The 14,051-nt window shown below is 52.8% G+C and overlaps 1 protein-coding gene across 1 annotated transcript in view; it reads right to left on the bottom strand.

Annotated features, from left to right (window-relative positions):
• Positions 1 to 13,847, bottom strand: part of LOC311122863 (ubiquitin thioesterase zranb1-like) — a 69,730-nt gene extending 55,883 nt beyond the window's left edge. The window contains exons 1-2 of the mRNA XM_084197178.1: positions 13,602 to 13,847; positions 11,892 to 12,901 (exon numbers count right to left, since the gene is read on the bottom strand). Of these exons, the coding sequence (XP_084053304.1) occupies positions 11,892 to 12,867 (976 nt within the window). The 5' untranslated portion in view covers positions 12,868 to 12,901; positions 13,602 to 13,847. The remainder of the gene's footprint in view (positions 1 to 11,891; positions 12,902 to 13,601) is intronic.
• Between the last annotated feature and the right edge of the window lie 204 nt (positions 13,848 to 14,051).

Here is a 14,051-nt window from a genome sequence, read left to right as displayed (position 1 = left end):
GGGGGCAGTAAATGTATTGATCAGTAAAGTCATCTTCCGTGGAGAGAGAGAGGGCAGTAAATGTATTGATCAGTAAAGTCATCTTCCGTGGAGAGAGAGGGGGCAGTAAATGTATTGATCAGTAAAGTCATCTTCCGTGGAGAGAAAGAGAGGGCAGTAAATGTATTGATCAGTAAAGTAATCTTCCGTGGAGAGAGAGAGGGTAGTAAATGTATTGATCAGTAAAGTCATCTTCCGTGGAGAGAGAGAGGGCAGTAAATGTATTGATCAGTAAAGTCATCTTCCGTGGAGAGAGAGAGAGGGCAGTAAATGTATTGATCAGTAAAGTCATCTTCCGTGGAGAGAAAGAGAGAGGGCAGTAAATGTATTGATCAGTAAAGTCATCTTCCGTGGAGAGAGAGAGAGGGCAGTAAATGTATTGATCAGTAAAGTCATCTTCCGTGGAGAGAGAGAGAGGGCAGTAAATGTATTGATCAGTAAAGTCATCTTCCGTGGAGAGAGAGAGGGCAGTAAATGTATTGATCAGTAAAGTCATCTTCCGTGGAGAGAGAGAGAGGGCAGTAAATGTATTGATCAGTAAAGTCATCTTCCGTGGAGAGAGAGAGGGTAGTAAATGTATTGATCAGTAAAGTCATCTTCCGTGGAGAGAGAGAGGGCAGTAAATGTATTGATCAGTAAAGTCCGATAATGAACTGTGGTGGTGAGAGTATGACAGTCCTAGCCCTCACACAGCCCTAACCCAGTCAACGTCACAGTCATTGGTCAATATGCATGTCCCAAGACAATATTATTTGTGTCTCAACAACAGACCATAGCCAGACAGACCGTCTGACCGTGGAGAGAGGGGAGTAATCAGAGCCAAGGTCAGACTGTCAGTGTTGTCATGTGTTGTGTTCATGTTTCTGGATGTACTGCCTGCCTGGACGTGCTCATGTTACGTCAAGGCTATTTTTACTGCCTGCTAGGACGGCTGGGTGACTGGGTGACTGGGTGACTGGCTGGGTGGTTGGCTCGGTGGCTGACTGGGTGGTTGGCTCGGTGGCTGACTGGGTGGGTGACTGGGTGGTTGGCTCGGTGGCTGACTGGGTGGGTGACTGGGTGGCTGACTGGGTGGGTGACTGGGTGGCTGACTGGGTGGGTGGCTGGCTGGCTGACTGGGTGGGTGGCTGGGTGGCTGACTGGGTGGGTGGCTGGGTGACTGGGTGGCTGACTGGGTGGGTGGCTGGGTGACTGGGTGGCTGACTGGGTGGGTGGCTGGGTGGCTGACTGGGTGGGTGACTCGTGGCTGACTGGGTGGGTGACTGACTGGGTGGGTGACTGGGTGGGTGGCTGGGTGGGTGGCTGGGTGGGTGACTCGTGGCTGACTGGGTGGCTGACTCGGTGGCTGACTGGGTGGGTGACTGGGTGGGTGGCTGGGTGGCTGACTGGGTGGCTGACTGGGTGGGTGACTGGCTGGGTGGCTGACTGGGTGGGTGGCTGACTGGGTGGGTGGCTGACTGGGTGGGTGACTGGGTGGGTGACTGGGTGGGTGGCTGGGTGGGTGACTCGTGGCTGACTGGGTGGCTGACTGGGTGGGTGGCTGACTGGGTGGGTGACTGGCTGGGTGGCTGACTGGGTGGGTGGCTGACTGGGTGGGTGGCTGGGTGGCTGACTGGGTGGGTGGCTGACTGGGTGGCTGGGTGGCTGACTGGGTGGGTGGCTGACTGGGTGGGTGGCTGACTGGGTGGGTGGCTGACTGGGTGGCTGACTGGGTGGCTGACTGGGTGGCTGACTGGGTGGCTGACTGGGTGGCTGACTGGGTGGGTGGCTGACTGGGTGGGTGGCTGACTGGGTGGCTGACTGGGTGGCTGACTGGGTGGCTGACTGGGTGGCTGACTGGGTGGGTGGCTGACTGGGTGGCTGACTGGGTGGCTGACTGGGTGGGTGGCTGGGTGGGTGACTGGGTGGGTGGCTGACTGGGTGGGTGGCTGACTGGGTGGGTGGCTGACTGGGTGGGTGACTGGGTGGGTGGCTGACTGGGTGGGTGACTGGGTGGGTGGCTGACTGGGTGACTGGCTGACTGGGTGGGTGACTGGGTGGGTGGCTGACTGGGTGGGTGGCTGACTGGGTGGCTGACTGGGTGGGTGACTGGGTGGGTGGCTGACTGGGTGGGTGACTGGGTGGGTGGCTGACTGGGTGGGTGGCTGACTGGGTGGGTGACTGGCTGGGTGGCTGACTGGGTGGGTGGCTGACTGGGTGGGTGGCTGGGTGGCTGACTGGGTGGGTGGCTGACTGGGTGGGTGGCTGACTGGGTGGCTGGGTGGCTGACTGGGTGGGTGGCTGACTGGGTGGGTGGCTGACTGGGTGGGTGGCTGACTGGGTGGGTGGCTGACTGGGTGGCTGACTGGGTGGCTGACTGGGTGGCTGACTGGGTGGCTGACTGGGTGGGTGGCTGACTGGGTGGGTGGCTGACTGGGTGGCTGACTGGGTGGCTGACTGGGTGGCTGACTGGGTGGCTGACTGGGTGGGTGGCTGACTGGGTGGCTGACTGGGTGGCTGACTGGGTGGGTGGCTGGGTGGGTGACTGGGTGGGTGGCTGACTGGGTGGGTGGCTGACTGGGTGGGTGGCTGGGTGGGTGGCTGACTGGGTGGGTGGCTGACTGGGTGGGTGACTGGGTGGGTGGCTGACTGGGTGACTGGCTGACTGGGTGGGTGACTGGGTGGGTGGCTGACTGGGTGGGTGGCTGACTGGGTGGCTGACTGGGTGGGTGACTGGGTGGGTGGCTGACTGGGTGGGTGACTGGGTGGGTGGCTGACTGGGTGGGTGGCTGACTGGGTGGCTGACTGGGTGGCTGACTGGGTGGGTGGCTGACTGGGTGGGTGGCTGGGTGGCTGACTGGGTGGCTGACTGGGTGGCTGACTGGGTGGCTGACTGGGTGGCTCGGTGGCTGACTGGGTGGGTGACTGGGTGGCTCGGTGGCTGACTGGGTGGGTGGCTGACTGGGTGGGTGGCTGGCTGGGTGGGTGACTGGGTGGGTGGCTGGCTGGGTGGGTGACTCGGTGGCTGACTGGGTGGGTGGCCGACTGCTTGGCCCAGCAGAGCAGTCAGCACTAAGCAGGTTAAGAAGCATCAGTGAGTACGTTTACATGCACACTAATAAATTCAATATTAAACTGATTATGGCAGTAGGCAGATTATGCATTAGTCATGTAAACACCTTCCTCTGCTTATCTTTAGTCTGCTAAGGTCATAATGGAAGTAAGCATACATCGATTAAAACACCTGGTTTTCTGAGCAATCTTTAGAATTATTAGGACGTGTAAACACCTTAATGGGCGTTCCAGAGGTGTGTTTGATCTGGGCACGTGCTAGCGCCAGCCCAGCGAGCCTCCCTCTTTAGCACCAGCCCAGCGAGCCTCCCTCTTTAGCACCAGCCCAGCGAGCCTCCCTCTTTAGCACCAGCCCAGCGAGCCTCCCTCTTTAGCGCCAGCCCAGCGAGCCTCCCTCTTTAGCGCCAGCCCAGCGAGCCTCCCTCTTTAGCACCAGCCCAGCGAGCCTCCCTCTTTAGCACCAGCCCAGCGAGCCTCCCTCTTTAGCACCAGCCCAGCGAGCCTCCCTCTTTAGCGCCAGCCCAGCGAGCCTCCCTCTTTAGCGCCAGCCCAGCGAGCCTCCCTCTTTAGCACCAGCCCAGCGAGCCTCCCTCTTTAGCGCCAGCCCAGCGAGCCTCCCTCTTTAGCGCCAGCCCAGCGAGCCTCCCTCTTTAGCGCCAGCCCAGCGAGCCTCCCTCTTTAGCGCCAGCCCAGCGAGCCTCCCTCTTTAGCACCAGCCCAGCGAGCCTCCCTCTTTAGCGCCAGCGAAGTGTTTTTGGAACAAATTCGAAGTAGTTATCACATACAAGCTTTATATGCCGGAACTCAGAATCAAATATGCTTTCCAAAAATACCATGTTGCCTGTGGTAGAACGTTCATTTTGATTGGTGATTTTCACTCCGTGTTTATAAGCCATGATGACAAGAAGCCAGCTAAAGGAGCCTGTCCCTCTGGATCACACTCTGTCCCCCAGGAGAGCCAGCTAGAGGAGACTGTCCTCTGGATCACACTCTGTCCCCCAGGAGAGCCAGCTAGAGGAGACGTCCTCTGGATCACACTCTGTCCCCCAGGAGAGCCAGCTAAAGGAGACTGTCCTCTGGATCACACTCTGTCCCCCAGGAGAGCCAGCTAGAGGAGACGGTCCTCTGGATCACACTCTGTCCCCCAGGCGAGCCAGCTAGAGGAGACTGTCCTCTGGATCACACTCTGTCCCCCAGGAGAGCCAGCTAGAGGAGACTGTCCTCTGGATCACACTCTGTCCCCCAGGAGAGCCAGCTAGAGGAGACGGTCCTCTGGATCACACTCTGTCCCCCAGGCGAGCCAGCTAGAGGAGACGGTCCTCTGGATCACACTCTGTCCCCCCAGGAGAGCCAGCTGAGGAGACTGTCCTCTGGATCACACTCTGTCCCCCAGGTGAGCCAGCTAGAGGAGACTGTCCTCTGGATCACACTCTGTCCCCCAGGCGAGCCAGCTGAGGAGACTGTCCTCTGGATCACACTCTGTCCCCCAGGAGAGCCAGCTAGAGGAGACTGTCCTCTGGATCACACTCTGTCCCCCAGGAGAGCCAGCTAAAGGAGACTGTCCTCTGGATCACACTCTGTCCCCCAGGAGAGCCAGCTAGAGGAGACGGTCCTCTGGATCACACTCTGTCCCCCAGGCGAGCCAGCTAGAGGAGACTGTCCTCTGGATCACACTCTGTCCCCCAGGAGAGCCAGCTAGAGGAGACTGTCCTCTGGATCACACTCTGTCCCCCAGGAGAGCCAGCTAGAGGAGACGGTCCTCTGGATCACACTCTGTCCCCCAGGCGAGCCAGCTAGAGGAGACGGTCCTCTGGATCACACTCTGTCCCCCCAGGAGAGCCAGCTGAGGAGACTGTCCTCTGGATCACACTCTGTCCCCCAGGTGAGCCAGCTAGAGGAGACTGTCCTCTGGATCACACTCTGTCCCCCAGGCGAGCCAGCTGAGGAGACTGTCCTCTGGATCACACTCTGTCCCCCAGGAGAGCCAGCTAGAGGAGACTGTCCTCTGGATCACACTCTGTCCCCCAGGCGAGCCAGCTGAGGAGACGGTCCTCTGGATCACACTCTGTCCCCCAGGCGAGCCAGCTGAGGAGACGGTCCTCTGGATCACACTCTGTCCCCCAGGCGAGCCAGCTAGAGGAGACTGTCCTCTGGATCACACTCTGTCCCCCAGGAGAGCCAGCTAGAGGAGATGGTCCTCTGGATCACACTCTGTCCCCCAGGAGAGCCAGCTAAAGGAGACTGTCCTCTGGATCACACTCTGTCCCCCAGGAGAGCCAGCTAGAGGAGACGGTCCTCTGGATCACACTCTGTCCCCCAGGAGAGCCAGCTAAAGGAGACTGTCCTCTGGATCACACTCTGTCCCCCAGGCGAGCCAGCTGAGGAGACTGTCCTCTGGATCACACTCTGTCCCCCAGGAGAGCCAGCTAGAGGAGACGGTCCTCTGGATCACACTCTGTCCCCCAGGCGAGCCAGCTGAGGAGACGGTCCTCTGGATCACACTCTGTCCCCCAGGCGAGCCAGCTGAGGAGACGGTCCTCTGGATCACACTCTGTCCCCCAGGCGAGCCAGCTAGAGGAGACTGTCCTCTGGATCACACTCTGTCCCCCAGGAGAGCCAGCTAGAGGAGACGGTCCTCTGGATCACACTCTGTCCCCCAGGAGAGCCAGCTAAAGGAGACTGTCCTCTGGATCACACTCTGTCCCCCAGGAGAGCCAGCTAGAGGAGACGGTCCTCTGGATCACACTCTGTCCCCCAGGAGAGCCAGCTAAAGGAGACTGTCCTCTGGATCACACTCTGTCCCCCAGGAGAGCCAGCTAAAGGAGACTGTCCTCTGGATCACACTCTGTACCCCCAGGAGAGCCAGCTAAAGGAGACTGTCCTCTGGATCACACTCTGTCCCCCAGGAGAGCCAGCTAGAGGAGACTGTCCTCTGGATCACACTCTGTCCCCCAGGAGAAACAGGAGTTTCTGGACACACAGCCAGGGGAGGGAGGGAGAGAGAGTTAGCGATCTCTCCCTCTCCCTATAAAATCTGCGTTGCGGACAGAACCACGGAATCCAGACATTAAAACGGAATTCAATAATATTCTGAAATGTATTGAACGTAGTAGGAAATCAACTAAATGTATTGAACTTATTAGAAGATTCTGTTAAATCATAAGAAATTAACTAAATGCATCAGTGATTTGTATTTTCCTGCAACGGCACAGGAAAACCTGTGTGTGGGGTGCGCGTGTAGGTTTACACGTTGTGTAGCCGTTAGCGTCACCTTCTTCTGGTAGAGATGGAAAGGGCTTTCCCAAAAACCTTCTTAATGAAACGTTAACTACAAAAGTAGCCTATGCCTACCTGGCAGAATGATATCATGGTTATTTGTACCGATCCAGTGGCCATTTGTTTTGCAAACTTTGCCATCACATGAGCGCTACAGAAACATCTCCAACCAAACAACAGCTCAGGCTGGGGCACGCTTAAAGGAAAGGATAACTACACCCAAAAACCGACATTTCTTAGATTTTTCCCAGACCTCAAAAGTGGTCATGATTTTTTTTGTTTTTCTATTTACTTTATTTTTTTACGTGTTTTTCATTAGCAAAAACCTGAAAGAAAATTGTACAAACGGAAACCTGGAACCTTGCTTCTGTGGACAGGTGTCTTTTATACAGGTAACAAACTGAGATTAGGAGCACTCCCTTTAAGAGTGTGCTCCTAATCTCAGCTCGTTATCTGTATAAAAGACACCTGGGAGCCAGAAATCTTTCTGATTGAGAGGGGGTCAAATACTTATTTCCCTCATTAAAATGCAAATCAATTTATAACATTTTTGACATGCGTTTTTCTGGATTTTTGTTGTTGTTATTCTGTCTCTCACTGTTCAAATAAACCTACCATTAAAATGATAGACTGATCATGTCTTTGTCAGTGGGCAAACGTACAAAATCAGCACTCACTGTATGTTCATTATGTTACAACACAGCTGCTGTGCCACTGACTGACTGTAGCAAGTCTATTGTCCTTCTAGATGGTCATTCCTCCAACAAACACCTTGTGTATCAACAAAACCCATCTCTACTCAAGTGCATTCCTTATAGCCTAATCTGACTCAGAGAGAAAGCTCACAGTTTCAGCTTTATAGTTTAATATTGTACGCTAAACAAATGGCAACAATGATCCCAGAAAACGCTGAGAACAGAAAGATGGCTTTCAGTCCTGAAACACGCTCTACGCAAACCTCTGCCTTTACAGAGTGAGGTCACCAGCCCTGTAACCATGGTAGTGAGGTCACCAGCCCTGTAACCATGGTAGTGAGGTCACCAGCCAGGGTGAACTACTGCAGCTTGGTCAGTTAGTGACAACCAGGGTAACTACTACAGCTTGGCCAGTTAATGACAACCAGGGTAACTACTACAGCTTGGCCAGTTAGTGACAACCAGGGTAACTACTGCAGCTTGGCCAGTTAGTGACAACCAGGGTAACTACTACAGCTTGGCCAGTTAGTGACAACCAGGGTAACTACTACAGCTTGGCCAGTTAGTGACAACCAGGGTAACTACTACAGCTTGGCCAGTTAGTGACAACCAGGGTAACTACTGCAGCTTGGCCAGTTAGTGACAACCAGGGTAACTACTGCAGCTTGGCCAGTTAGTGACAACCAGGGTAACTACTACAGCTTGGCCTGTTAGTGACAACCAGGGTAACTACTACAGCTTGGCCAGTTAGTGACAACCAGGGTAACTACTACAGCTTGGCCAGTTAGTGACAACCAGGGTAACTACTACAGCTTGGCCAGTTAGTGACAACCAGGGTAACTACTGCAGCTTGGCCAGTTAGTGACAACCAGGGTAACTACTGCAGCTTGGCCAGTTAGTGACAACCAGGGTAACTACTACAGCTTGGCCTGTTAGTGACAACCAGGGTAACTACTACAGCTTGGCCTGTTAGTGACAACCAGGGTAACTACTACAGCTAGGCCAGTTAGTGACAACCAGGGTAACTACTGCAGCTTGGTTATTTAGTGACAACCAGGGTAACTACTACAGCTTGGCCTGTTAGTGACAACCAGGGTAACTACTACAGCTTGGCCAGTTAGTGACAACCAGGGTAACTACTACAGCTTGGCCTGTTAGTGACAACCAGGGTAACTACTACAGCTTGGCCTGTTAGTGACAACCAGGGTAACTACTACAGCTTGGTTATTTAGTGACAACCAGGGTAACTACTACAGCTTGGCCAGTTAATGACAACCAGGGTAACTACTACAGCTTGGCCAGTTAGTGACAACCAGGGTAACTACTACAGCTTGGCCAGTTAGTGACAACCAGGGTAACTACTACAGCTTGGCCTGTTAGTGACAACCAGGGTAACTACTACAGCTTGGCCAGTTAGTGACAACCAGGGTAACTACTACAGCTTGGCCAGTTAGTGACAACCAGGGTAACTACTGCAGCTTGGTTATTTAGTGACAACCAGGGTAACTACTACAGCTTGGCCTGTTAGTGACAACCAGGGTAACTACTGCAGCTTGGCCAGTTAGTCACAACCAGGGTAACTACTACAGCTTGGCCAGTTAGTGACAACCAGGGTAACTACTACAGCTTGGCCTGTTAGTGACAACCAGGGTAACTACTGCAGCTTGGCCAGTTAGTGACAACCAGGGTAACTACTACAGCTTGGCCAGTTAGTGACAACCAGGGTAACTACTGCAGCTTGGCCAGTTAGTGACAACCAGGGTAACTACTGCAGCTTGGCCAGTTAGTGACAACCAGGGTAACTACTACAGCTTGGCCTGTTAGTGACAACCAGGGTAACTACTACAGCTTGGCCTGTTAGTGACAACCAGGGTAACTACTACAGCTTGGCCAGTTAGTGACAACCAGGGTAACTACTACAGCTTGGCCAGTTAGTGACAACCAGGGTAACTACTACAGCTTGGCCTGTTAGTGACAACCAGGGTAACTACTGCAGCTTGGCCAGTTAGTGACAACCAGGGTAACTACTACAGCTTGGCCTGTTAGTGACAACCAGGGTAACTACTACAGCTTGGCCTGTTAGTGACAACCAGGGTAACTACTACAGCTTGGCCAGTTAGTGACAACCAGGGTAACTACTACAGCTTGGCCAGTTAGTGACAACCAGGGTAACTACTACAGCTTGGCCAGTTAGTGACAACCAGGGTAACTACTACAGCTTGGCCAGTTAGTGACAACCAGGGTAACTACTACAGCTTGGCCTGTTAGTGACAACCAGGGTAACTACTACAGCTTGGCCAGTTAGTGACAACCAGGGTAACTACTACAGCTTGGCCAGTTAGTGACAACCAGGGTAACTACTGCAGCTTGGTTATTTAGTGACAACCAGGGTAACTACTACAGCTTGGCCTGTTAGTGACAACCAGGGTAACTACTGCAGCTTGGCCAGTTAGTCACAACCAGGGTAACTACTACAGCTTGGCCAGTTAGTGACAACCAGGGTAACTACTACAGCTTGGCCTGTTAGTGACAACCAGGGTAACTACTGCAGCTTGGCCAGTTAGTGACAACCAGGGTAACTACTACAGCTTGGCCAGTTAGTGACAACCAGGGTAACTACTGCAGCTTGGCCAGTTAGTGACAACCAGGGTAACTACTGCAGCTTGGCCAGTTAGTGACAACCAGGGTAACTACTACAGCTTGGCCTGTTAGTGACAACCAGGGTAACTACTACAGCTTGGCCTGTTAGTGACAACCAGGGTAACTACTACAGCTTGGCCAGTTAGTGACAACCAGGGTAACTACTACAGCTTGGCCAGTTAGTGACAACCAGGGTAACTACTACAGCTTGGCCTGTTAGTGACAACCAGGGTAACTACTGCAGCTTGGCCAGTTAGTGACAACCAGGGTAACTACTACAGCTTGGCCTGTTAGTGACAACCAGGGTAACTACTACAGCTTGGCCTGTTAGTGACAACCAGGGTAACTACTACAGCTTGGCCAGTTAGTGACAACCAGGGTAACTACTACAGCTTGGCCAGTTAGTGACAACCAGGGTAACTACTGCAGCTTGGCCAGTTAGTGACAACCAGGGTAACTACTGCAGCTTGGCCAGTTAGTGACAACCAGGGTAACTACTACAGCTTGGCCTGTTAGTGACAACCAGGGTAACTACTACAGCTTGGCCTGTTAGTGACAACCAGGGTAACTACTACAGCTAGGCCAGTTAGTGACAACCAGGGTAACTACTGCAGCTTGGTTATTTAGTGACAACCAGGGTAACTACTACAGCTTGGCCTGTTAGTGACAACCAGGGTAACTACTACAGCTTGGCCAGTTAGTGACAACCAGGGTAACTACTACAGCTTGGCCTGTTAGTGACAACCAGGGTAACTACTGCAGCTTGGCCAGTTAGTCACAACCAGGGTAACTACTACAGCTTGGCCAGTTAGTGACAACCAGGGTAACTACTACAGCTTGGCCTGTTAGTGACAACCAGGGTAACTACTGCAGCTTGGCCAGTTAGTGACAACCAGGGTAACTACTACAGCTTGGCCAGTTAGTGACAACCAGGGTAACTACTGCAGCTTGGCCAGTTAGTGACAACCAGGGTAACTACTGCAGCTTGGCCAGTTAGTGACAACCAGGGTAACTACTACAGCTTGGCCTGTTAGTGACAACCAGGGTAACTACTACAGCTTGGCCAGTTAGTGACAACCAGGGTAACTACTACAGCTTGGCCAGTTAGTGACAACCAGGGTAACTACTACAGCTTGGCCTGTTAGTGACAACCAGGGTAACTACTACAGCTTGGCCTGTTAGTGACAACCAGGGTAACTACTACAGCTTGGCCAGTTAGTGACAACCAGGGTAACTACTACAGCTTGGCCAGTTAGTGACAACCAGGGTAACTACTACAGCTTGGCCTGTTAGTGACAACCAGGGTAACTACTGCAGCTTGGCCAGTTAGTCACAACCAGGGTAACTACTACAGCTTGGCCAGTTAGTGACAACCAGGGTAACTACTACAGCTTGGCCAGTTAGTGACAACCAGGGTAACTACTGCAGCTTGGCCAGTTAGTGACAACCAGGGTAACTACTACAGCTTGGCCAGTTAGTGACAACCAGGGTAACTACTGCAGCTTGGCCAGTTAGTGACAACCAGGGTAACTACTACAGCTTGGCCAGTTAGTGACAACCAGGGTAACTACTACAGCTTGGCCAGTTAGTGACAACCAGGGTAACTACTACAGCTTGGCCTGTTAGTGACAACCAGGGTAACTACTACAGCTTGGCCAGTTAGTGACAACCAGGGTAACTACTACAGCTTGGCCAGTTAGTGACAACCAGGGTAACTACTACAGCTTGGCCAGTTAGTGACAACCAGGGTAACTACTACAGCTTGGCCTGTTAGTGACAACCAGGGTAACTACTACAGCTTGGCCTGTTAGTGACAACCAGGGTAACTACTACAGCTTGGCCAGTTAGTGACAACCAGGGTAACTACTACAGCTTGGCCAGTTAGTGACAACCAGGGTAACTACTACAGCTTGGCCTGTTAGTGACAACCAGGGTAACTACTACAGCTTGGCCAGTTAGTGACAACCAGGGTAACTACTGCAGCTTGGCCAGTTAGTGACAACCAGGGTAACTACTACAGCTTGGCCAGTTAGTGACAACCAGGGTAACTACTGCAGCTTGGCCAGGAACGAGAGTGTTCCATACATTTTTCTCCCGATCTTGTTTCTGTGTAATGTCCATTCACAGACAGTGTTACTGTACATAAAGGCCTCCTAACTAACTCCTATCCTATAATAACCAGTCACTCACCTGCACAAGCATTGAGGAACAGCCAGTCACTTTTCCTCATCCTGTTCTTAATCTGCTTCATCTTCTTGAAGTCGATCTTCTCCGGATGGTGACGCTGCTCCGGTCTGCTGCTCATCGCCCCGGCCGCCAGCTCAATCCTCTGGAAGTCCATCTTTACCTCCGCCTCCCTCTTCGAGGTGGGTGGAGAGGTCATCCTCTGTCCCAGCACCCCATTCTGTCCCCTGCTCAGCCCCCCACTGCAGCTCCCCCCACTCCCTCTCCATCTGGCCCTGTCTCTTTCCTGTTCGTTGACGATTGAGGATACGGAGGAGGGAGCCTCCTCGGACTGCCCAGCCAGCTCTATAGGAATAGCCTCCTGGTTGTTAGGTTGAGGCTGGGGGTGGTCGCAGACGACGCACTTCCTGGTCTTGGGACAGTTCTGGTAAGTACAGGCCGTGCAAGTCCAGTGCTGCCCGGTGCTACTGCTGCCGCCACAGCCTCCGCCACCTCGGGTGTTGAGTCTGTTCCGGTCGTTGTACTCCTCTGTACAGGGGTCCATGGGGGGAGGAGATGGGGCCGGGGCCGGGCGGTAGCCCACGTTGGAGCCCGATGTCTGGGGGGCCTCTGTGGGGCTGCAGGGGGTCCTCTGCAGGCACTGGCACAGACACTGGGTGCAGCGGACGGCGCGGGGCCAGTTCAGGTAGGTGCACATCTGACAGGGCCACTTGGAGCTAGTGTCAGCCATGTTGAGGGGCTTGACACGGGGCCTGGCACTGGAGTCTGGGCAGATCAGGAGGCTACCACAGTTTGCCTCGGTGCTTGGAGGGTCCTGCCACCCACAGTCAGGCTCCAGACTAAGGCTGCTATGGTAGGGCTCCTCTGTGATGATGGGGCTGATGGGACGCTGCGCACGGCACATGGTGCACTTAACAGCGGACGGCCAGTTCTCATAGGTGCAGTAGTCGCAGGCCCACTTCACTCCCACCTCCGTCATCATGGATCAGGTAGAAAGGAAAGAAATGTAAGGGCTCCTTTAGGGGGGGGGAAATGGATACATAAAAAATGGGTTAGGGTAAACCCTTAGCTGAACAGACAATGAGAGAATAGAAGTGTTTGGAAAGACGACACTTTTATCCGCATTTCATTCCGTGTTTTTTTTTTTTTTAAGCTTAATGAGAACAATTTAATGTTTCGTACACTCACAACTCAGGAAATGCTAGCTAGCTACCTAGTAGCTACGGGGCCCACCACAGAGTTGAGTTCCTTGAGTAAACATTGTACATTGGCAAGCATCTCAAACCCCCCCCAAGCCAGCTAGCCAGCGTTCATCGACGTTAGCTAGATCGAAATGCTAACAAGTTCGCTTTTGTTATGGAGGCACCACCTGTTGGGGTTTGAAACGGACAGCCATGTTTTTTACCGTCTGTGTCGGGGTGAAATATTGAAATACCCCCAACGTCCAGTTTTTTAAAGGATATTATTCGAAGTTAGCTACTCTTGCTAGTTAGCTAACGGCTAGCTTGCTAGCTAGCTTTGCCTATTTGCCAATCTATCAACTCTTAATATTAGCTAACGCTAGCTACTAGCTAGGTAATCATATTGTACTCAATAATGAAGAACATTGTCTTTATCATCTATCAATCGGTCATTAGCTAGCTAGCTAACTAACTAATTGATTAATCTTATCTTTCCCTGTGTACTTTTCCTCCCTGGTCCAGAACCACAACAAACCTGAGTCGGTCGAGCTGCCCTGTCCCGCCTCCTCTTCGTTCTATCGAACCTTCCTAGTCGGTTCTTCCAGTGGATTTCAAACCCTTTTCTCTCACATTGTTTTTCTTTGCCCCACGGTACACTCTGGAAAATGAAAAATAAATGTACAAAAAAGGGACCGTTATAGTGTAAAGCCCCCTTCCGCTTCGCTCTTTATATCATGTTGTCAATCCGCCGGACTCCATGGTTAGTGGTGATGAATAGTTCGCCAACGATCGGTTCTTTTTTTGAACGGATCTTTTTGGTGAACGTCGGGAACTGACTCGCATCTGTGAAAGAGCCGTTCATATGGCTCCTTGATTTGCATACTGTTACTGCTGTTTATTTAGCTCCAGTTTTGCAGTGCGTTTAATTTCTTCCTTCATTTTTTTGCAGGACATCTAATAATTTGGTCAGATAAAATGTATTTGA

Source organism: Coregonus lavaretus (assembly GCF_964263955.1).
Source record: "Coregonus lavaretus genome assembly, contig: HAP1_SCAFFOLD_301, whole genome shotgun sequence".
Classification (NCBI taxonomy): domain Eukaryota; kingdom Metazoa; phylum Chordata; class Actinopteri; order Salmoniformes; family Salmonidae; genus Coregonus; species Coregonus lavaretus.
The sequence above is the reverse complement of the archived record's forward strand: the minus strand, read 5'-3'. Positions and strand labels throughout refer to the sequence as shown.